Source organism: Cervus canadensis, chromosome 32 (genome assembly GCF_019320065.1).
Source record: "Cervus canadensis isolate Bull #8, Minnesota chromosome 32, ASM1932006v1, whole genome shotgun sequence".
Classification (NCBI taxonomy): domain Eukaryota; kingdom Metazoa; phylum Chordata; class Mammalia; order Artiodactyla; family Cervidae; genus Cervus; species Cervus canadensis.
The window spans coordinates 11,802,427-11,827,347 of NC_057417.1; the positions used below are offsets into that span (position 1 = coordinate 11,802,427).

General features: G+C 48.2%; 1 protein-coding gene across 3 annotated transcripts in view; it reads left to right on the forward strand.

The window, feature by feature from the left end:
• XYLT1 (xylosyltransferase 1) overlaps positions 1-24,921 on the forward strand; it is a 343,232-nt gene that overhangs the window by 251,851 nt on the left and 66,460 nt on the right. For all 3 annotated transcript variants that reach the window (XM_043454981.1, XM_043454983.1, XM_043454984.1), the window contains exons 4-5: positions 695-867; positions 2,015-2,217. In XM_043454981.1, the coding sequence (XP_043310916.1) occupies positions 695-867; positions 2,015-2,217 (376 nt within the window). The remainder of the gene's footprint in view (positions 1-694; positions 868-2,014; positions 2,218-24,921) is intronic.

A 24,921-nucleotide genomic window follows, 5' to 3' on the forward strand; every position in this document is an offset into this window, starting at 1 on the left:
GGGGGCACTCTCCATCCCCTTTCTGATGTCTATGTCAGAAACTTTCTCTGTCCTTTGTTCACTTTAATAAAACTCTGTTGCACAAAAGCTCTTGAGTGATGAAGCCTGGGCCCTGGTTCCAAAGGTAAATTTTCTTCGGAGATCACGAAGCCGACACCGTTCACCGTAAGCTATCACTTATAATCCACACTACTATCCTGAACACTTAAACATGTGTTAAGAGGTTATCTGTTATCAGGTTATCTGTTCTTTCCACAATTAAAAAAAACAACAAAAGAAAAAACAAAATAGATGCTGTTAGGAGGAAAAACAAGAGTAGATTCTGGACAAACAAAAACAGCACGTATATCTTAACATTTCCCAAATTGAAATTAACTGCTCCTTCCTCTGTGGCTCAGAAATGTACCTCTTACGTGGCTCATCTCCTCCGGCTTTAATATGTGTACACGTGTCTCCATCAGTGCTCTTCGTTTCCCTAGGGATGGAAACCGTGTCTTTAGCTCCTCAGGGGCCCCCACTCCTGTTTACCAGGACAGAGTCGGGGTCCAGGACTTGCTTGGTTAAGTTGAAACCAGTTTCAGGGACCAATATGACTACTGTGCCCCTCAAATAGTCCCGGGAAGAAGTATCAGAGAAACACGCCCTGAGGACAGCCGAACTCACCCCACCTCTGCGATCTCTCTGGTTTTCCCAGGCAAAGCCAACAAGAACGTTCAGTGGGACGAGGATTCAGTGGAGTATATGCTGGCGAACCCAGTCCGAATCGCCTTCGTGCTGGTGGTCCACGGCCGCGCCTCTCGGCAGCTGCAGCGCATGTTCAAGGCCATCTACCACAAGGACCACTTCTACTACATCCACGTGGACAAGGTGAGGCCCGCGCTCTGACCGCCCCGTGCTGGCATTTCTCTGGGGCTGTGTCTGCCCCTCTCCACGCCGGCCTCCCTTTCAGGGGAGCCTTGCAGGCTGAGCAGCTGCCTCCCCCAGACCATTTGGTCTTGAAGTGCTGTGTGTGTGCGTGTCTGTGGGTGTGTGTGCACACGCATGTGGGTGTCGGTTTCAAAGCTCCCAACTGTGACTTTAGACTTCCTCCATGAGCATTGTCATTCCTGCCTCTTTTGCTCACGGTCCTGCCCAACGCAGTGCCTGCCACTCTATAAGGATCGCTAACCCAGGGGCGGGCCCACTTTTTCCATCAAGGGCCAGGGGGCAAGTATTTCAGCCTTTGTGGTCTATACACTCTGTCACAGCTAATCAGCTCTGGCATTGTGGCCTGAAAGCAGCCATAAAAACATACACAAATGAATGTGTGTGACTGTTTCAGTAAAACTTTATTTACCAAAAAAAACCCACAAAAAACATGGAACCAGTTTGCTGACCCCTGAGCATCTTGTTCCAGAGGTTTCTGTTGGTCTGCTGATATGACATGATTATGTCTTTGGTCAGGAAGACAAAGGGGATGCCTATTCAAAAATCTGATTCTAGCAAGCCTGCCAGAGGGTAGTGGAGAAATTCTACCTTTCAAAATACTCATCAGGTTTAAATGAAAGTGTTAGTCACTCTTTGCGACCCCATGGACTTTAGCCTGCCAGACTCCTCTGTCCATGGAATTCTCCAGGCAAGAATGCTGGAGTGGGTAGCCATTCTCTTCTCCAGGGGATCTTCCTGAACCAGCGATGCAACCATATTCTATACAACCATATTACTTAGCTTGTTATCCTCAGACCATACGTATCAGTCTTAGAGAAAAATGCAGACTCCCAGGCACCAGCCTATACCTGGGGAACCAGTAATGCAGAGGCAGGACCAGGGAATCTGCACCTCAAATTTCTAAAGTAATACTTTAAAAATAATGGAGTTTGTATAACGAAGAAGAAAGACACCCCGGGTCTGAATCAGTTACGTGGTAAAGTTCGGAAGCCCTGTCACCTAGCAGGGAAGGGACAGAGAAGGGGTAAGGGGCAGGGCTGGGGTGTTTTCCGCGCTGCTGAATGTCACCCTTCCTCTCCTGGGAAAGCGCTCCAATTACCTGCATCGCCAAGTGCTTCAGTTCGCCAGGCAGTACGGCAACGTCCGCGTCACGCCCTGGAGGATGGCCACCATCTGGGGGGGAGCCAGCCTCCTGTCCACATACCTGCAGACCATGCGGGACCTTCTGGAGATGACCGACTGGCCCTGGGACTTCTTCATCAACCTCAGCGCAGCTGACTACCCCATCAGGTAAGGCGGCCCTGACCAGCCTGCTTTGAGGTCCTGCTTCCCCTGTCATATCTGGGAAGCCAGAGGCAGAAGCAGCCTGCCTCCTGTCTGGAGGAGCCTTCCTGCCTCTGAGATGCTTACCCACTGTCTCTGTAAGGTCTCTCTACATGAGGGCCATGTTGTGCTTGAGAATCATGTGAACATTCACTCATTCATTCATTCAACAGAGATTTCTTGAGTACATGGTTTTCCCAGCTCTGTTTGAGAACACACTTCAAAGGCTGAAACCCCTGGCCATGAGGTGCTTCCATTCAAATGGGGGAAACAGACAACACGCAAACTAAGTATTTAAAATGGTACATTGGAAACATAAGGCAGAGAGCAGCAGGAGCAGGGGGGAGGTGGAATTCTAATGAGAATGGCCAGGAATATCCTTCCGCAGAAGAATGGAAGATGGTGATGGAGTGAGCCGCCCAGGCAGGGAAAATGGTCCAGCGGAGGGCAGCACAGGTGCTGAGCTCTGAGGATGCCTGATGTGTTCCAGGAACAACAGGGCTCAGTGTGGCTGGAACTGAGGTGAGATCATGGAGGGTCTAGAATCTGGCCATTACTCAAAGGAAGATGGGAACCACACGCTGTGTTTGGAGCAGAGGAAGGTCAAGGTTAAACTGAAAGTGACAAAGTGGAAGAAGGGAGGGGGGTGTGACAGCCTGGGCAGAATCAGACAGGCGTCTCTGGGCTGTTGGAATCCCGTGGGTTGGTTTGTTTGGCTCCTATCCAATTTTAACACATGAATTGATTGCCCACATTCTATGACTGGTAGATTTCAACTGAAACTGTAGATCTCTAGCTTCTCTTGAGGTCCTCTCCAGGGTCTGTAGGCTACTCAGCCGCAATTATGTGTGGGTGGTGGAGCAACCAGCAGTCCTGGGGCGGTGAGAAATTCAGATGCCACTCTGTCCCTTTGCACAAACATTGATCTACTCTTTAAAAGAGGTGTAAGCAAAGAAAACCCCTGGAGATCTCTTTAAAGGGAGGGAAAAAGGCAACAAAGGGAACTATATTTCCTATCAAGAAGGCAGCTCTTTGCTTGACTGTGTCTCCCATCTTGCTTATTGAAAGGCCAAAAAGGAGAAGCGGACGGAGTGAAGGAGAGGGCCTTCCTTGCTCTGATAGTGCTGGGTACAGCATTTCCAGAAGAGCTAGATAAAGGAGTCTTATAAAAGGTGTTTTATCAAGCCAATTCTCAAACACGCACAAGAATACAAGACTAGTATAATGACCTCTGCGTCACCTAGTTTCAACTATAATCAACTCATCTTGTATCCATACCAATAAAGACCTTGACCCGCTTCCACCAGCCCTGGTGAAGCATTTCTAAGAGGTCATATAGTAGTATCTATAAATATTTCAGTGCATGCGTGCATGCTCAGTCGGTCAGTCATGTCCAACTCTTTGTGACCCTATGGACTATAGCCTGCCAGGCTCCTCTGTCCATTGGACCCTTCAGGGAAGAATACTGGAGTGGGTTGCCATTTCCTCCTCCAGGGGATCTTCCCAGCTCAAGGATCGAACTCACGTCTCCTGCAACTCCTGCTTTGGCAGCTGGATTCTTTACCACTGAGCCACCTGGGAAGCCCCAAGTATGTCAGTAAACATATCTGGAAGACAAAATCTCTCTTGGAATTTAATGTCAATATGATTGCCTGAGTGCTGAGTCACTTCAGTGGTGTCCAGTTCTGTAACACTGTGGACTGTAGCCCACCGGCTCCCCTGTGGTGGTCCACGGGGATTCTTCAGGCAGGAATACTGCAGTGGGTTGCCATGCCTTCCTCCAGGGGATCTTCCCAACCCAGGGATTGAACCCGCATCTGCTCCGTCTCCTGCATTGGCAAGTGGGTTCTTTACCACCTCTACCACCTGGGAAGCTCACCAATGTGACCTGGGGCTGGATCATTTGCTGCCGTGAGGCTGCCATGCTCACTGCTGGTGTTTGGAAGCACCCCTGGCCTCTACCCAGTAGATGCAGTAGTGGTCCCTGCTCCTAACCACTTGTGACAAGCACAGATGCCTCCAGGAGCTGTGTTTCTGGAGGAGCAAAATTGCCTCCAGCTAAGAACGCTCCAGTTCCTGAGAGAGAACAGCCTGGACTTGGGTCAGAGATGAACTACTTGCCTTTGAGAAATTTAAACATGGCTGGAACCTAATAAACAAAACGAGAAGGAGAGATGAGTATAGGGAAGTACAAGGCGACGTGAGCTGGAGCCTTCTCCCTCCCCATTCCAAAAGAGTGTGTTCAGAAATACCCCAGAATGCCAAGTACAGCTGCTGGCGTGGCAGACGCTCCCTTCAAAGGTCAAGATTCCCACTCCCCCAGCTCCAGACCTCCCGTGGAGGCCTCAGAGGTCATGTCAGCCTCAGTCAGGAGGTGACACTTGACCAGGACCTCTCAAGGGCAGGTGGGCCAGCCTGTGACCTTTCCCAGAAGAATCGCATCAAGTCTCAACGCTGCCCCCTATAGGCCCCGCGTTGATTTGCAAGTTGCAGTTGTAACAGCGGTCACTTAGCCAGGTCAGCTGGTCCAGGAGATCAGCACTTCTAGCATTTCAGTATCCAAGAAGATGAGTGCTCAGACTCCCATATGAGGGCTTAAGGCTCGACTCTGAGTTCTGCCACCTCACTTGCAGGTGACCCTTGGCAAGTAAACACAGTTCAGTTCAGTTCAGTCACTTAGTTGTGTCCAACTCTTTGCGACCCCATGAATCGCAGCACTCCAGGCCTCCCTGTCCATCACAAACTCCCGGAGTTTACTCAAACTCATGTCCATCGAGTCGGTGATGCCATCAAGCAATCTCATCCTCTGTCATCCCCTTCTCCTCCTGCCCCCAATCCCTCCCAGGATCAGGGTCTTTTCCAATGAGTCAACTTTTGTGAAATCAGATTGTAGTCATGGAACCTAGAGAGTTTGGGCACTTAGCTCAGTACCTATCAGCTCTTAATCCTCGAGCTGGATCCAAGGCTGAGCCTCCTGATCTCCGAGAAAGGTCCAGAAATCCTTTCTCAGACCATGTGCCCCACCCATTTGGGGGTTCAGAGAAGGGAGTCATCATGTTTTTAGCTTTGTTGCTCTGGTTGTCTAGCCATCCCTGTCGATCTGTCTCTCCTCCGCCTCCGCCTCCCACGGCCCTCATTTCCGTGTCCACCCCCCGCCCCCGCCAGTTCTTCCACCCACTCGCATTGCCAGCATCATGGCCAGAGGCGCCTCACGCGTCAGGCACTGCTGGTTCCTCTTGCTGTTGTTTTCGTGAAGTTGCCCCACACAAAAACATATGAATTTTGCAGATGAATGGTTTTATCCTGGGCAACTCTGATAGACTTTCACTTCCCATCTGCCACTCCATCTGTAGCTTCCAAAACCACGACTTCTCCCCTCCCAGGAAGGATGAGCAAACTTAGGAGCCTTCTCGAAGGGGCGGGAGTGCCCAAGTCAGAAGCTTCTATGAAACTCTGAAAACCTGGGTGTATATCCAAGGGCAGCGTTCACCCACCCTGGCTGCTCTGAGCTGTCTGTGATTTGACATTGCCTGTCTAGGTCAGCTGTCTGGCTCTAACCGCCAGCCAGATTCATTGGTCTCTACTGACCAGTAGCCTCCTTGAGACCCTGGATGCAGACAGCCTGGCTGCAGACTCTGCCACCACTGATGGGCCATTTGAATCGGCACATGCTGCCTCAGCTTTCTGCCTCTCAGTGTCTGCACCTAAAAGGGACCCAGTATTGGTACCTATTTCATAAGGCAGTTAGGAGGATTAGAGGAAACATTGCTTGTCAGGACAGGGCCTTAACACAGTGCCTGACACAGAAAGTGCTTCCCAAAAGCAGGCAATAGTTATTATAGTTGTATAACAGTGCTGGTCCCACAGGCTGGACTTCATCATCAACTGAGTTGCTTTCCTTTTTCCCTTCACCCATGAAAAGACCAGAAAAATCATTCTTGAACTCACATCTCTTTCAAAAGTGGGAAATGCAAAGTGAGACTCAAAGACTGAATGTTTCAAGAGAAACAGGCGAGAACCAACCCATCTATGAACAGGAAGACTGTTCTCCTCGTGTTTGGAATATGCAAGTGAAGTATGTTTAAAGAATCTAGGCCTTCCCACGTCACTGTTGACGTGACCGCCTGGCCCACGTAAGCTCTGGTTGGAGCTGTTTATGCATCCAGTGTGTGAATGAAAATGGATATTTTCAACCATCGAGACCCTGCTAGGTTTGGAATCATCAAAGAACATGATGCTTTTATTCAATATATTCTGTTTACTGAGTAAGGCTGGAAACTGTGCTAGCATTTTTCAGTTAGATGGACCACAGACAGGGTTGAAACCAAAAGCATTATGCAGTTGGTTTGTGAGGTTTGGGCCAGTAGTAACAGACCCCTCACCATCTGTCTCTGGGCCCTGTGTCCTGGAGCAAACCTGATGCAAAGGCTGAAGTGTCCATGGCCGCTCCAGGGTTCACATTCTGTCTGTGGTTTGTGTGTGTGCATGCATGTTGTGTGTGTGCAAGCATCAAGCAAAACCTAGAATCTACTAATTCTACCTCTTAGGGATTCACAGCAACAAGGTCTAACCCTATGGGGCCCCCTGTGTGGACATTTAAGCTACCCTTAACTGTAGACCCAAACCTTTCTCTTGAGATACCACCAGGGACCCAGGGCAGGAGCATAAGAGCTTTTCTGCAGCTCCTCAGCCAGAAAAACCAGCTCAAACAGACAGGAAGCAGGTGTCTGGGCTTCTCTGCAACATCCCCAAGACCAGTGTCTCCATGGCACTGATCAAGTAAGACGAATGCTCAGATCCAGCAGACGTTTCCTGTGTACCTACTATGTGTCAGGCCCTCTGCCAGGGCCTTTAACATATGTGCTGTCTTAATCCTCATCCCTTAAAACATAACTTCTGGTGTGTAAGAAAGTTGAAAGAGATTAGTTTCAGAAGTCCTGGTGAATTTTGCAGGGAAATTAACCCCTCGATAGTATCTAAGCACAGAGTCTAGTCGCCCTGGGACCTGGCATAGGACTGTGGATCTGTGCATAGTCACTCCCCTACTTTTCATTCCTCTAGTCAGGCCACTGATTCGCGAGTGGGTCAAGGAATTCCTGTTGTTAATAGCAAATCACAACCACAGCAAACGCACTTATAGTGCTCAGTACATACCTGATGTGGTTTTTAAGCGCTGTCCATGGTCCTGACAGCAACTCCACACATAACTTTGGGGAGGCCATTTTTCAGATGAAGAAACTGAGGCACAGAGATGTCGAGGAACTTGACCACAAGGATATAGCCAGTGGTCTTTTTTTTTTAATTGAGATAAAATTCACTTAACATTAAATTAACCATTTTGAAGTGTTCAATCCAGTGGCGTTTAGTACATGCCCAACCTTGAGGGCTTTCCAAGTGGTGCTAATGGCAGAGAGTCCTCCTGCCAATGCAGGAGATGCAGGTTCAATCCCTGGTTTGGGAAGATCTCCTGGAGAAGGAAATGGCAACCCACTCCAGTACTCTTGCCTGGAAAATCCCATGGACGGAGGAGCCTGGTGAGCTACAGTCCATGGGGTCACAAAGAGTTGGACACGACTGAGCACACACACACACAATGTTGTGCAACCAGAACCTCTATCTAGTTGCAAAGCACGTTCATCACCCCAAGAGGAAACCCTGTCCCTCCCCATTCACATCCCACCGTGAGCCCCTGTCAATCACTAATCTGTCTCTATGGAGTTGCCTACTTTGGGTGTTTCATATGAATGGAGTCATACAGTGTGTGATGTTTTGTGATTGGCTTCTTTCACTTAGGATACCATGTTCGTGCTTTACCCACGTTGCAGCCTGTGCCAGTGCTTCATCCTTTTATGGCTGTATACTATTCCATCATGTGGCTGTGCCATAATTTGTTTACCCACTCATCAGGTGGTCGAACCAGGATTCTTAAGAGCTCCCTGAAAGCCCCATCTCTTGGCCAGCTTGGGTTGTGCCCTACAACCTGAGGTGAGGACCTCATCTGATTTAAGAAGATGCAACTCCATCATATGGGCCTCTGCACAGCATTGATACTAGGACCTTTACTGCCTGAGCTCTGACGATGCCAGGGTCAGGGTAGGGGTGCCGATCAGTGCACCCTCGTCCGCAGAAGCCTGGTGACCTTCTCCGTTCAGCCTGGCACTCCTCCGCCTGGTTCCATTAGAGAAGTTTCCAGTGATTCTGGTTGGCTGAGACAGATTTGGGGTTGAAGATGGAAAGATGAAGGCTTAGGGACAGAGGTCTGAGTTTCCCTTTTTCCCTCCTTTCTTCTTTCACCATCCAAGCCCCTCTGAAAGCAACCTAAGGGTGTCTTGGGGAGAAAAAAGCTCAGGCCTACCTGTGAAGCCAGCTGAAAATGGTTCCACAGGTGAGATCAGAAGACGGAGCTTCTCTGACTTCACTCATTCATGCAGCAGATACTTACTCACCACCTACTAGGTGCTAGACACTATGCTGGCTACCAGGTGTCCAAAGGGAAAGAGAAACATGATTAGTCTCTGCCCTTATCCTAGTGGTTTGAATCACCTGGGTTTGAATCCCAGCTCTTCTGTTTACTAGCTGTGTCAACGTGGACTTGAGAATATCATTTAATGTCTCTGGGCCTCAGCTACCTCATCTGTAGAATGGGTACAACCACAACACTGCCCCATACAGTTGCTTAGAGAGAGAAATGAATTAATGTATGGAATGTGCTTAGCACCCAGTGAGCACTGTCTGTGCGACAGCCCTCGTTGTTGATAGAGGAAGTTGGAAACTAACCAGAAAGACCACATGAGTGAACATGTGATCACAAAGTGAGGCAAATATTCTGAAAGGAAGGACAGATGAAAGAGCATTTCGCAAGTGACGCTCACCTGCACCTTGGGGTTTGAGGTGGCCTCTCTGAGGAGGCAGCACGTGAACTGAGGTGTGTGAGATGGGTAGGGCTTAACTAGCAGTGTTTTCCAGGAAAGGGGATGGCATAAGCAAAGGCCCAGGTGTAAGAGGACCCCTGACAGGCTTGAGGAGTTAAAAGAAAGCTGATGTGGCTGAAACCCAATCAGCCAGAGTGCCTTACCACCAGGGAGGATGGTCCAGCCAGTTCCTGCAGGGGTTTCTGATCCCGTGTCCAGTGGTTGAATCCTTAGTCCAGGAACTGTGCAGTTTTAATGAGAAGCCCTTGGAGAAGGGAATGGCAACCCACTCCAGCATCCTTGCCTGGAGAATTCCATGGACAGAGGAGCCTGACTGGCTACAGTTCATAGGGTCTCAGAGAGTCAGGGACTTCCCTGGTGGCTCAGATGGTAAAGCGTCTGCCTGCAATGCGGGAGACCCGGGTTCAGTCCCTGGGTCAGGAAGATGTCCTGGAGAAGGAAATGGCAACTCACTCCAGTATTCTTGCCTGGAAAATCCCTTGGACGGAGGAGCCTGGTAGCTACTACAGTCCATGGGGTCGCAAAGAGTCGGACACGACTGAGCGACTTCCCTTTCCCTTTCAGAGAGTCAGACACGACTGAGCAACTAACACCTCAAAACTTCAAGCTTATTTGCAACGTGGAGAGATCATTTTGGCTGCTGTGAGATAACAGTGGGGAGGGGCCGGGGCCGGTGGGGGAAGCCTGTGAGGAAGAAGGTGACTGCTGCTGCTGCTGATGTAGAACCACATTCGGGGAGCCCTCCTCCCCAAACCTCAGGCAGAGGCAGGGGTCTCAGAAGCCATCGTGAGCTTCCTGGATCCAAGCAGCATCTTAGCCTTTTAGGCAGAGAGCCCGGCAGCTGCTCGTGGGTAGGGCCCAGGCCCCCCGTCTGCACAAAACAGCCTTGTTCTCAGGAGACCTGCGGAGGACAGCTGGCACAAAGGACCCAGAACGGCCGGGGGCCTGAGGCCAGAGTTTTAGAAGAGGACTGACCATGAGGCAGGAGGGGCCGGCTAAGGACTGTGAAAGAAAGTGCTAGAGACTCCTCTTTGTTCACTTGGCTTTAACTGTGATAAAATGTGCATGACTTAAAACCTACCATCTTAACCATTTTTAAGTGGTCAAGCGCATTCACATTGTTACACCACCAAGCTCCAGAACTCTTCATTTTCAAAACTGAAACTCCCCATCTCCCCTCCCCCAGGCCCTGGCCACCAGCATTCTATTTTCTGTTTCTATGGATTTGACTACTTTAGGGACCTCCTGGAGGTAGAATTAGACAGTATTTTTCTTTTTGTGACTGGTTTATTTCACTTAGCAGAATGTCCTCAAGGTTCATTGATGTCGTAGCAGGTATCACAACTCCCTTCCTTTCTGAGAGGGGATAAATCTCCCTTGTCTGGAGAGACTCCGTTTTGCTTGTCCACTCATCCATCAGTGATGGACGCTTGGGTGGCTTCTACCTTACAGCTACGGTAAATAACGCTGCTAAGAACATGGGTGTATGAATATCTCATCACCTCCCTGTTTTCAGCTCTTTTATATGCCCAGAAGCAGAATTATTGATCATATGGTAATTCTGTTTTTAGTTTTTGAGGAACCTCCATACTGTTTTCCATAGCGACTGTACCAATTTACATCCCCATCAGCAGTGCGCAAGGGTTCTGATTCCCCTCTATCCTTGCTCATGTATTTTTCTTTTCTTTCTGATAGTAGTGCAAGGTGTTTCTTATTCTTTTTAAGGAGCGTGAGCTCCCAAAACAAGGGCCCTGGAGCCCTTGAAAGTTTTGAGTAGCAGACATAGCTCTCAGTAGACCCATGAGGTTAGCCCCAGGAAATTGTCTCCCCGCGGGATCATGGCCCTCAAATGATGCTTCTAGAACTGCTTCCCAATCCACATCAGCTCCCCCTTCTAATTCCCCGTCCTCTGAGTGGGACCACCTGTTCACCAGCAGCTGGAAGCGTGTGGCCTCCATCTCCCTGTTCCAAGGAGGCCTGCGCGTTCTCATCCTAACCCTGACACCGCTCCCGTCTGCATTCTCAGCTGTGATTCCCCCACCTTGGCCCAAGTCAGACCGTCATTGCTTCACACCTGGGTCTTCAGAGTCCCCCGAGAGGACATAGTCTGAGCCAGACTCTGAGAACCAGCTACAGCCTCTCCAGGGCCATATGGAAAGGCCAGAGCCACCACCCTCTCTGGGAGCCACTTACAACATAGAATCATCTATTCAAACAGATGTGCAGTTCACTTCCTGAGTGGCTGAGTGCTGGGGACTGGGAGCTGTGGCAGCGGAACGGATCTGCTCATTCACTGAGGGCATCTACAGTCTATGAGAGAAATGGAGAGCTTGTTGATCAATAACGTCAGGGTGCCGTGATGGGAGGCAAGGAGGAGGTCCCACTTTAAGGAGCATGGTCAGGAAGGTGAGGTGCTTTTTTTTTTTAATTGAAGGATAATTGCTTTACAGAATTCTGTTGTTTTCTATCAAACCTCAACATGAATCAGCCATAGGTATACATATATCTCCTTCCTTGAGGATATGTGAACCTCCCTCCCGTCTCCCTCCCCATCCCACCCCTCTAGACATGGAGAATAGACTTATGGACATGCGGAGAGGGAAGGAGAGGGTGAGATGTATGGAAGGAATAATATGGAAACTTACATTACCATATGTAAAATAGCTAGCCAACAGGAATTTGCTATATGGCTCAGGAAACTCAAACAGGGGCTCTGTATCAGCCTAGATGAGGTGCTTTTAAGGAGTGAGGTTTAAAACCAAGTCCTGAAATGAGTCCCACTGTGCAAAAGAGGGCATGGAGGTACAGCAGAGGGGAGCAGCAGATCATTGATCTGGGGGAGACACAGATATTCATCCCTTAATTACAATAATCAATAGCAAGGTGAGTGTTAGGGTGGAAAATGTGTTAGCCTCAGTACTTCATGGGAGGTCATATCTGGGAGCCCAACACCAGATCTTTGGATTCAACCATCTCTCCCACTGACCATGTTCTCAACATCCAGCCGCTTTTATTCTGTGGGTGTTCAGAGATGCACACCCTCTTTCCTGAGACCCCAAAGCCCAGGTGGACACCATCCAGGGAAAGCTCCACCCAGATAATAGGCAAGTTGGAAAGACTGTATCTGCCGTCACTGTTGGTCACGGGGGCAACTGGAAAAACATGCCTGTAATTATGCCGTTAACAGTTTTGTTTGCATCTAATAGCAAAATAATCATTTCCTCAGCCCTGTTATTTTTTTCGCCTGACAGAGCTCACTCCTGCCTCCAGAAACACAGTTTGCTTCCCCCTTGCTGCTGTCCTGGGTTTCCCGAGCTGTATTTTTGGCTGGACAGCTCTAAAAGCTTTCCGGAGGCGAGGACCAACCCAGAGCATCCCCTGGACAGAGCGAGGCTGGAGTTTTCATGGGACACAGATGAGAAGCACCAACTCCTCAGAAAGTTGGGTTGGAACGCTGTGTTGGCTCAAGTAGATAAGGAAGGACGTCCCTGGGGGAATGTAGGGAGTTCACATAATCAGTGCAGAAGGTGGCAGAACTCAAGGCAAGAATGACATGACTTTTCTCACTCAAGGGATGCCCTGAGGCTTAAATACTTTTCAGTCATAATGTCTGTTCACTGGCTGGCTGTTATCTCTTCTTTCATTACTGAAAAGTGCTGAGTGCTGGGGAAAGGAGGTGGATGGTTTTATCTTGAGTCGTGTGTGCCCTGGCTTTGGCCAGCCCTTCAGTCATTCCTTCACTCCTTCATCCATCACGTACTTATCGAGATCCTATTGGATTCCAGGCAGTGCTCTAGACCCACACTGTCCAGTAGGACTTACTGTGCTGACTTCTAGCTCAGCAGACACCAGACACGTGGCTGTTGAGAGCTTGAAATGTGCTTTATGGAACCGAGGAACTGAGTTGTAAATGTGGTTTGATTTTAATTTAAATGGAAGCAAATAATATATTAAGCAGCATGATCCTTGTTGCTCAAGTTGGAGTAGTGAACAAAATGATTAAAAGAAAACTCCTGCCCTGGTGGACCTTATTGTGTGGCAAGAATGCTTCCACCGAGAGAATTATACACTGCTCTGAGCAAAATAAGAGAGTGGATACTACCACTTCAGAGACAGATGTGATCTCCAGATTCTGCCACTTTGATTGTCTCATGCATCCCACGTTGACCATGCATTGAGTTTGGTAAGTTATTTTCTTCCTAATTCCTCCCTCCTCAGATCTCATAGTTCTTCCTCTCGGCAGAAGCTGTCTACATGTCCATAGACGGGATGTTTCCAGCCATGGGCATCTTCCTATCCAGTGCATTGAGCATGTTTGCTTCTCAGGAAAGTTTCATTGATGTGGCTTGTCCACCAGAGGCCACGAGCAGGGATGCTGTGCACTCTGGGATGCTCTAATCACACATCCAAGTGTATCCTGGGAATTTGAATGTGAGCCCAAGTGGCCCACAGTGTGGGTGATCAGCCCTGCAGAGCCTCTTATCTTCCCCTGCCTCCCTCTCACACGTAAGTACAGGTAGAGATTATTCTCAAGGGCTTTCTAGAGAAACAGCGTGTCTTATAAGGTCAAATGGGATAAAGGAGGAGAGTTTCTACCCCTTTTATTGATGACAGCAGGGATTTAGATGAGCATGGGCCCAATGGATAGTGTTAAGGTCCAATTTTGGGGTGGCTAGATGGAAACTCTGTGGGTTTTATTATCTTCATTATTCATCATCATCATTCATTTTCTTCCTTCTACTTGCTGCCACCTGAGTCATTGCCCAGCACAGAAAATGGTCAGCAATGGACTCTCAAAGGAGATGCTTGGGAAAGCCCTGCAAGATTCTCCAGACTCCCATGGATGATATTAGCTAGAATTTCGTGAGTCCAGTCAGCCTTTGTATCCATAGTTTGCATCCAGGTCAGCTGGATCTGGAGCCCACAATTATGGAGGGCTGACTGTAAGAGACTTGGACATCCTTGGATTTTGGTACATGTGCAGTGGGTTCTAGAACAAATGCCCTGCAGATCCCGAGGGGTGGCTGTATTTACTGTGTTCAGGATCCTGGGCCAAATGATTTCCACGTGTTATCTAAAGTCACAGAAACCCCAGAAGGTAGATGCTATGGCTGCATCCCATTTTACAGATGTACAAACTGAGGCTGAGAGAAGTTAAGGAATTTACCCTTTGTCTCACAACCAGTATGGATCAGAGCTGGGATTGACATCCATGCTTCTTTCATCATTGGAGGAAAAAGAAACCTGAGGTCTTCACCTGCAGGTTGTATTGCTCCAGTTCTGGACCGAAGCTGTCCCACTTATTCTTCCCCCATCTAAATCCTCTTCCCCTTCATCTGCAAGAGAAGCCAGGAGGCAGAAGTGCCCAATAACCAGGAGAGGCGTGGTATACGTCAGTACCTGACTCCAGAGCCACCGGCATTTACCAGCTGCTGAGCGGTCATGACTTTCTGCTTTGGTCCTCAAAGCATCCTCAGAGGGTTGGCATCGAGAAGGGCCCTGAGGCTTAGTGAGTGTGAGTGACTTGCCCAACCAAAGTCACACAGCTTGGCAGGGGCCAAACCTATGTTTGAAGGCAGGTGCAGCTTGACACCCAAGTGCAACATCTTTCTACTCTGCCCAACTGCCTCACCCAGAGGCTGGCTGGCAGTGGACCCGCCCCACCCAGGGAAAAAGCCAATCACAAGAGCACAAACCCTACCGTGTGACCATGACAGTGAGGGTGGTCCCATTTCCCAATGGGCTATCCCCTCTGGCTGATGGAAGATTGGGCTTTACCAGTTGCGTCTGCTCTGAGTGTGGAGGGAGGAACCAGCTGTCCTTCCTTAGCTGGGAACGCCTTGCTTTCAAATTCCTTTGTAGTCATGTCCCTTTGGATCTCAGACTCTCCAGACCCCTCCCCCAAACTGCCAAACCGTGGTGCTAATGGAATCCTCACTCACTTAAACCTTAGCCTCAAGCAGCGTAGTTAAGACCGAATGGCTGCCGTCCCTCCAAATGTGCACAGTTGCGCCACTGCAGAACGAAATGATGCCGGCGTGTTCTGAGCCATCACTCTCTCCGTGAGGGCACATGAGCAATCACGCCACGTCATCCTGACCTGGGTTTGAATCCTTTCTGCATCCCGTACTAGCTGCATGATCCCAGGACAGGTGGATCTGACCATCCTGAGTCTCGATTTCCTCACCTGTAAGAGGGAGACGATAACGTCACTAGCAGCCAGGTGAGAATCCAAGCTCCGCCTGAGGTCCAGCTCTGCAGGCTGATACCCAGCTGAGGGTAGACACAGAGGCTCAGGCCTGGCATCCACGTGCATCCTCATGTTCATCCCTCCCACCATCTAAACGTTGGGTCCAAGATGCTCAGCTGTGGTGATGGCATTGAGGAGAGAGAGGTGCTCAGGCCTCCCATGGAGCCCTTAGCTTCCTGCATCCACCTAGATGCACGAACGGAAGAGACAAGAAAAAATATGACTGATTCTGGCCCCAAGTGGTCAGGTGCAGCCCGGAGTTGAGGCAAGAAGCATGAGAAAAAAGTAGTGGAGGGCTTCCCCGGTGGCTGAGTGGTAAAGCATCTGCCTGCCAGTGCAGGAGACATGGGTTCAATCCCTGATTGAGGAAGACCCCACATGCCGCGGAGCAACTAAGCCTGTGTGCCCCAAGTACTGAACCTGTGCTCTAGAGGCTGGGACATGCAAGGACTGAGTCCACATGCCGTACTGAAGCTCAAGTGCTCTAGAGCCCAAGCTCCACAACAAGAGATGCCACCGTGATGAGAAACCTCGCACTGCAACTAGAGAGTAGCCACCACTCAGCACAACTGGAGAAAAGCCTGCTCAACAGCAAAGACCCAGCACAGCCACAAATAAAGAAAATTATATGTATATGTAGTGGAATCCAGCTGGGGGTTTTCACCAGACAGTAACCCAGCCCACTAATAATCACGCCCCAGCACTGAGTCATCATACTGCCAGTCCTTCTTCCCTTTGGGTGAACCTAAGGAGATGGGCAGAAGGGGGCCTGATACGGAAGACAAGGCCGGAGCCTTCTCCCCACAGCACTTTCCTCCTGGGATCATTTATAGTAAAAGATAATAAAACACAGGGCCCAGTGCAGAGTTGGCATTTGTTACACGTGACCAGAAAATGGATCTCATTATTATTATGATAACAAAAAATCCTAGGCAGTTACTAGTTCTGGACCAAAAACATGGTCAGGCCTTTGTTGTGGTCACTTCCTTCTTTGCTTCCTTCTCTCCTATAATTTATGACTCTACAGTATTAGTCACTCAGTCATGTCTGACTCTCTTGTGACCCCATGGACTGTAGCCCATCAGGCTCCTCTGTCCATGGGATTTTCCAGGCAAGAATACTGGAGTGGGTTGCCATTTCCTTCTCCAGGAGATCTTCCCGGCCCAAAGAGCAAATCCAGCTCTCCAGCACTGCAGGTAGATTCTTTACTGTCTGAACCACCGGGGTCTTCCCTGGTGTGCCCCTTCTGTACCCTTGTACTAAATAGAAATATGGCTCACAAGAGACCAGGCACACGCACACCTGATCTCTAGCAAACTGATCTCTACAGAGTGAAGAGTTGAGAGCTCTTGGCTGGAGCTGAGCTGTGTCTGGATGCATGGGTAGGTGAGCAGCTCTGGGCCCCGTCATCCCCTCCTGCTGCACGGCTCTTTGAAAAGAGCCTTGGTGTTAATCAGCCTTCTCGACCGCAGTGGGCTGCAGTAACACTCTTGGGCCACTGTAGCTGCAATCTCCGGAAGGTTCAAGGTGGAAACTTCCTCCAAAGTTCTACCTATAGATCTCTTCAACCTCACCTCTCCCACCCATCCCCAGGCTCAAGTAGTCTGCCCTGACCAAACTGGTGGCCACTAGGAGCCTTCCAGGTATGTCAAAAAGTGTCAGATGCCAGCTCTGACATCTAGATGGGTTCACAGCTTGGGGGATTGTCACAGGGTAGAAGCCAAGGCCGAGAGCAAAGTCCCCTGCTCCTCCTGCTCACTCCTGCCCATCTGAAGTGAAGCAGCCCTAGCTGGTCCAGACTGAGCATCTGGAGCCCACATTTTGGCCTTGACCTAGTGCCTATAATGCTGCTTAGTTAGAAAGTGAAGAATGGGAAAGAAGAGTCCGTTGGGTGATACCAGCCAGCCTTCCTGAGACAGGGCCTCAGTGGGATCCCACATCAGTGTTCTGTTCCCTTGTAGAGGAGGAATGGAAATTGTGTCCCCAAGAGCCTCCGGCTGTCTCCTGTGTCCTCCAGAGAAAGTGTCTCCTTGGTGCAGTTTAATTGTGTTCATCAGTCAACATTACTTGGCAAGCCCAGCCAGGGGCACAAACATCGCCACCCTTTCCTGAGTGTAATTGTGCTCTTTGAGATGCGGGAATGTGGTTTAAGGCCAAGCAGTTTTTGATTACAGAGTCAATCTTTGTTTAAAAGTTTGCCGCCCTGGGGAAGTTTCTAACAAGTTACTTGAAACAATGCATTCTCTGGACACCTACAGCTAAATGGTCCCATTAATCCAAATTGCTTTGCCGGGATTTGGTGCAGCCATTCAGCAACAGGGCAGTGTCCAAGATTGGCTTCATTGAGAGGGATGACTGCAAAACCAAGTGATGGCTGCTTGTCATGAATCGATCTGCCAGGAGGTGCCCACTCCCCCCAGGTGTCCCTGCCTCTATTCATCCGGCCCCAAGCGTGCACAGGGTGCTGTGCTAAATACTTCGATGGTCTCATGTAGTCTCGCCAGCCATCTGGTGAGGTAGGACCTCATCCTCCCCATTTGAGAGACAAGGGACATGAGGACTCTTCCAAGGTCGCTCATCTCCTGAGAGAGGAGCTCAGATGTAGACCTGCGTGACTTTGACCACAAGCCAGTGCTTCCCAAGTCTGAGCCACAGTGAGCCGGATGGTTTACAGTAGTATGCAGACAAGGTATGTGTGAATGACCAAAAAAAAAAAGAACAGCACAATGGTAGGGGTCGACAAAGCCTTTTTATAAAGGGGCAGATAGCAAATGAAATATTTATTAATTTTAGGTTAGGTTTTGCGAGCCGGATGGTCTCTGTCACAGTAGCACAGTTCTGCCACTATAGCAATAAGGCAGGCATAGGCAGTATGTAAACAAATGAGCATGGTGGTGTTCCAATAAAACTTTATTTATAAAAACATGTGTTGCACTATAATTCACAGATCCCTACACTAGACCATTCTGCTGGATCTCCCACATTTCAGATAATGGCCTTGCCCAGACCTGTCTCAGCCTTTGCAAATTTAGTTGCCCATGCACCTACCCATCTTCCCAGGCACAACCTTTCCTGCATTGTCTCAGATGGACTTTTTGCTTCAGCTTTCAGGACCCTGGATAAAGAGTGGGCAAGATTCCCAAGGCCTTCTGGTCAACCTCCTCTGGAGCCTGGCCTGGACTCCAACACAGCCAGGGGTAGCTGAACTTGACATAAAACAACAGTCTCCTTTTACTTTGTTTTTCTCCAACCTGCCTGGTTTTACCAATCCTGAACTTGAGCTAGGAAGCAACATGTGAAATGCATCTCATCTGTTAGTATTGCCAGATTGGGGCCAGCCAGAGACATGGCAGTTTGTTCACAGAGGGGCTTCCATTACCGTAGGTCTATCTGGCCCCCTAGTATGTATCAACCAGAGCAGATTGCATATTCTTACCACTCAGCCTTCTCTGCATAAGCCCATCAGAAATGCCTGGTGCCCCTGGGCGCTGTTAATTCACCCTGTGCCACCTTATTCAATCTGAATCAAAAAGGTTAATGACCTTGAACCCTGAGACTCACTGATTTCAGTACTAACCCCAGCTTCCTTCTCCCTCTCAAAGCACAAGACTCGTTTATCTTTCCTTGGCTGATCAGGCAAACTGCTGACTAATGCCCTAATGCCAGCTAATTCTCAAAGATTTCCCAGAGTGTCTGGACACGTGTTCCTGTTATGCCTTCTGTAAATCTGGTTAATCTTGTGTGTCTGGTTACCCATCATCTTTCTGCCTAGATGTGTCTGGTCTCCCTGTCTATAATTTGTCCCATGAGACTGCCACAGGTTGCAGTGTTGATTTGGGGAAGGAGAGAAATTTTCAACCAATACAATAACCACAAAATCCTTTCTAATGAAATATCAGTTTTATTTCCTCACTCTTTATTGAAGTATAATTTATTTACAATGTTGTATTAGTTTCAGGTGTACAATAAAATGATTTCAGTTATACACACACACACACACACACACACATATGGGTCCCTCACAATTGATTGAGCCATTCATATAGTCAATCTGTTGACTGACTAGTCAGCACATGCTTAGTGGACACCTAGAATATGCCAGACATTTGCAAGGATATGCAGTTACAGCCACCAATAAGGTAGTTAACATTCCTGTCCTCATAGATTAAGCCATTCAATAGTTACATCCTTATGATATTGTTAGGCCAGAAGTTCATATGCATGTAATACAGGAAACCAACATGCAGCCTTTTCTCTTCAAGGAAATCAGGGAAAGCTCCCTCAGAGAAGTGTCCTTGGACTGAGAGTTAGAAGAAGAGAAGGAACCAGCTGGGTGAAAAAAAATAGAGGATGCATGTTTCAGGCAGGGAGGGATGCATGTGCAAAGGCCCTGAGGCATGAGGGAACGTGGTTCATGCAGTAAGTGAAGAGAGTGTTAGGTGGACAGGGTGTGGTAAGGGGATAAAGCAACAGAATAAGGTTGGAGAAGTAGGCTGGCTCAGATGCTGTGGGACCATAAAAGGCATGTTAAGAAGGCTGAAAGTGAAAGTCGCTCGGTTGTGTCTAACTCTTTGTGACCCCGTGAACTATACAATACACGGAATTCTCCAGGCCAGAATACTGGAGTGGGTAGCCTTTCCCTTCTCCAGGTGATCTTGCCAACCTAGGGATTGAACCCAGGTCTCCCACATTGCAGGCAGATTCTTTGCCACCTGAGCTACTAGGGAAGGCCCTAATTTATACTAAATGCAACAGGTTACCTGTGAAAAGTTTTTTATTGGAAAGTACCATGATGAGATTGCTTTAGCTCCTAATCAATTGCTTGGCAGTGGGGGAAAAAAAAAGAAGGAATAAAACTTCTATACCAAACTGCTGGAGGAGGGGAAATACAATAGCTAACATTTCTGCTAGTGGATATGTACATTACAACTCAGGTAATTACTTTCCATCAGGCTGGTCCCCCTGTTGCTTCATTACAGTTATTTTCTCACTCTGCTGTGCTTTTCCACCCCACAATGGTTTTCTTAGTCTCCAGGCCACTGGGTTTCCTAGAGAGACACTGTAACTTGGAGTTGGACCCAAGAATCCTCTTCCTCATCTCTATTTGGCAGAAATTTTCTGGGACTGAGGCCATGGAAGGATTAAAGGGTGCATTTGGGAAGTCAGCAGACTCTGAATCCAGTCCATCCTGTTTACTGGTTGTGATGGGTTGCCTATCCTTTCCTTTCCTCATCTGTCAAATGGGAACCATCACGGTCACCTGCCTCACATCACAGTCACAGCCTCTGCCATGAGGATGAAGCTGTGAACTGTGAAGTGCCTTGTCTGACACAGAGAAAGTGCTCAATCTGTAAATGTGATGACAGGATGCCAATAGTGTAAATCCACTGGTTTGACAGTTTTACAAAGTGCAGAAACAACATCTATTTCAATTAGGTTGTATCTTCAGGTCCAGGTGCACTGCCTGGCACATGGCAGGAGCTCAGTAAGTCCTTGCTGAAGTAAGAGATTAGGAGCAAATGGGTGGTAACATGTAACACCACTGAGATACAGCGCCTGATGCCGTTTATTCCCAAGTGATGAAAGAATCACTGCCTCTATTGCATGTTTTTCACTTCCATGATTATTACAAGCATCTCTGGGTTTTTTCCTGGATTGAGGACCAGTGGAAAGGTTTTTGTCTTTACTTATTTCTTTTGGCTCAGGGAATTTTCAGATCGCTCCAGCTTGAAAATGGAAAACATTCCAGTGTCAGAGAGTCAATTTCAGAAGAACAGTGAGCCTTGGTGGGTTCTTGTAAGTCCTGAAGTTGGCTTAGCCAGTTCTCCCCTTAACTGGGGGCCAGCACAGGTACAGAGGGGTCCCACCTGGGGGCCCAGCAGGCCAACATGTCACAGCTGTCCAGCCACATGCCAGCTCCCTTGCAGCCAGGAGGGGACTGAATGTCATATGTGATCCCCTGATGTCGTAAGGTGTCTAAGCTGTCCCCACCTCCACGAGAGGGGCCTGGAAGGCGGACACTGTAGCTGGCCAGTTTCCCTCCAGTTTCTGTGACCAAGCCCTGTATCCTCCAGGCCTCTTTGTTGAAGCCCTTGGAGACCGAGGTCAGGTGACCAGGTACAAGTTCCTTCTCCTGTTAAATGAGGACTGTGTAACCTGCACGAGTAATTTAACCCCTCTATACTTCTTCATCTGCAAAATATGTGATGATAACAGCACCCACTGTATGCTGTTGTTGGGAAGACAAAATAAGAGTCAATCTATAGCAGTCACATAGAACACAGGATTTGTATCCTCAAGAGTTGTCATCCTCATTATCATCATCATCACTGTTATTGGATAAGGTTTGGGGGAGGCCTGGTAGCTCAGCAGTAAAGAATTCACCTGCAATGTAGGAGTCATGGGTTCAATTCCCAGGTTGGGAAGATCCCCTGGAGAAGAAAATGGGAACCTATTTCAGTATTCTTGTCAGGAAAATCCCCTGGACAGAGGAGCCAGGTAGGCTACAGTCCAAGGCGTAACAAAGAGTCGGACACGGCTGAACACATGCACGCACACACACACACACATACACACGCACACGCACGCACGCACACACACATGTGCGCGCACACACACACACGCACATGAGCTTTGAGAAGCTCAGTTTGCTCCCCTGTAAAATGCAGCTCTTGCTGCCTACCTTCTGGAGTGGTTTAAGGATCGAGTGAGTAGTGTATATTAAATATTTATAATATAACATACCCAGCACAATTCTTATTGTAGCTATGTTATAATGACTTGTTTTTTAGTTAGAAGTTTGGCGTGTTCACTGGTCCTTTTTTATTGGGATAAAATACATCTATCATCAAATTTACCGTTAGTGGAGTTTAGCACATTTACAGGGTCTTGCAGCTACCGTCACTGTTTAGTTCCAAACATTTTAATCGTCCTGAAAGAAACCTCTGTTCCACTAAGCAGCCGCTCTCCATTTCCCCTTCTCCTCAGTCCTGGAAATTACCAATCTGCTCGTTCTATAGATTTACCTATTCTGGACATTTCACATAAATGGAATTGTACAATGTATGATCTTTTGTGCATGGTTTCTTTCACTGACCATCATGATTACAAGGTCCATCCATGTTAGAGCAGTGTCAGTATCTTGTTCTGTTTTTGTGGCTCAGTAATATTCCATTGTGTGGATAGACCACATTTGCTTTACCCGTTCTTGTATCAGTGGGCATTTGAGTTTTTTCTCTTTTTACCTTCTGTGACTAATGATGCTATGAATATTTGTGTATAGGTTTTGTTTGAACACCTGTTCTCAATTCTTCTGGGTATCAGTGTGACTTTTAACACATGTGGTTCAATTACTAAGAGAGAAAAGGAAGAAACAGCAAGAAGATAAAGTAGGAAAAGAGAGATTTCAGCGTCTGTATCTGGGTTTCCTTTTTCAACCAACCTCAGTTCTTTGGGAACCAACCACAAAGAGTTTTGTTGCCACATTGTTCTTGAACTCTTGGGTCTTGTAAATAGCCCAAGGGCCATGGGTCCCCCTGGGGAAAGCCCTGATGAATTGTAACTGGTGTGCCTGGGGAAGCCAGCCAGCCATCCTTCCCCTCCCTCAGAGGGAATAAGCAACAGGAGCTCTGAGATAACCAAACACCTCCTGTGTGCCAGGCACTGAACTGAGCCTTTTACACAGGTGATCTCATGAAGTCTTTGCCCAAGTCAGATAAGGAAACTGAGGTGCAGAGAGATAAAGTAACTTACAAGGTCACACAGCAAGGAAGCAAAGAGGTAAGCTTTAAACCAGTCACCCGATGCAGAGTGATGTCCCTGCAGGACCATGGTGCATCGGGCTGCCGCTCAGCTGGACTCATCTCAGCTGGAAACCTGCCCAGGTGTCAGCCTTCATGTGCTTCCAGTTCCATTTCAGAGGCCTGGCACAGCCTCAGAAATTTGATTCAGCCTTTGACCCTGTATATATTAAGTGACCTTTATGTGCTAGACATTGTGCCAGCCAAACCTTTCTCAGCTGGGGTTCCTGATCTGAACCTCAGAACACAGAAGATGATCAGAGTGACTGTGTTCTCGATTCTTGCAAGGCTGGAACATAACTAGAAGCATTCCTGATGCACAGAAGGAAGCTAATCCAGGACATACCGTGGGTACCCTGGGTACCAGGGATCAGTTCTCACAGGGATGTGGTCTCAAACCATCGCTGTGTGTCTCCAGCATCTAGAACGGTACCCAACACACAGCAGGTCTAACATAAATATCTGCTGAATGGATGAGTGAGGATGTAGTGATGTGAACAAAATAGACGCGAGACCTCCTCTCATGGAGCATACATTCCTGTTTTACAATTTATAGTATGGTCCTTTTCTATAATCCAAACCATTTATATACTCAAGAACCTAGCACTGAAAACAGTTCATCAATGATCGATGAACTTGTGCTAGACCTTTCCGGCATAGCCATGTGTGAACAGATCTTAGAAATAGTCCCAGATGGCATCTGTTAATTTTTTTTCTTAAGAAACACTGTATTGGTCACTATAAGAACCAAAGGGAAGTGGGACTAAGGCATTAACCCCTGGTAAACATGTCAGGGGTGGCTGTAAATGAATAAGTTTTACCAACGAGTGGAATGCATGAGGTCACAGATAGTCAAATAAAACCGGAGCTTACATTATCCCCACTGAAATGGAACCATACAACTAAAAGTGATACCAGTGGTTTGAAAAAGCTGAGTTCATGGCTAAAGTTAGAACTCAACACAGTTCTGAGTACAGAGGAAATGCTCAGCAAATGTTGAAGGAAAAGGAGGAAGGAAGGGAAGGATGGAGGGAGAGACGAAGGAGGGAAGGAAAAAGGAAACCTAATTACATTCCCAGTAAGTTACCCAGCTAATACTTATGAAGTGTTCACTCTGTACCATGCATCCATTAAGTGTTTACTGTGTACCATGCACCCATTGAGTGTTTACTGTGTACCGTGCACCCAGGCTAAGCACTTAGCCTAAATGCGTCAGCCCTTTTATCCTCAGAGCAACTCTAGGAAACATGTCCTACGGTGAGTCCGGTGTTCAGAAGACTAGAGAGCAGCTCAGAGCACTGTGTCTGCCCGAGGTCTGACGGTCAGTGAGGGCAGAGCCCAGTCAGTCCTGCTACTGAGGTTTAGTCAGGTCCTCTAATCCACCCACCTCCTTCCCACCAAAAAAAAAAAAAGGAATCTGAACCAGCTATCTTCCTTAATGATGTCTGAACATTTCTTTTTAAGCTACTACATCTTCTTTTCTCAACTAAACTTCACTTAAAACCCCAACAGAGCTGGCAGTGCCTCCTCCTGAAGAACCTCGAGTGAGGCCCCACCAGCCCAGCAGAACCCAGGGCTGCCCCAGATGCAGCTTGAGAACCACTGATCTATACGATAACATCTCTTTTAGAACATTTCCGAAGTTTTCTGCCTCCAAAAATTGCCGAATGTCTAAACAGAGCCTATGTCC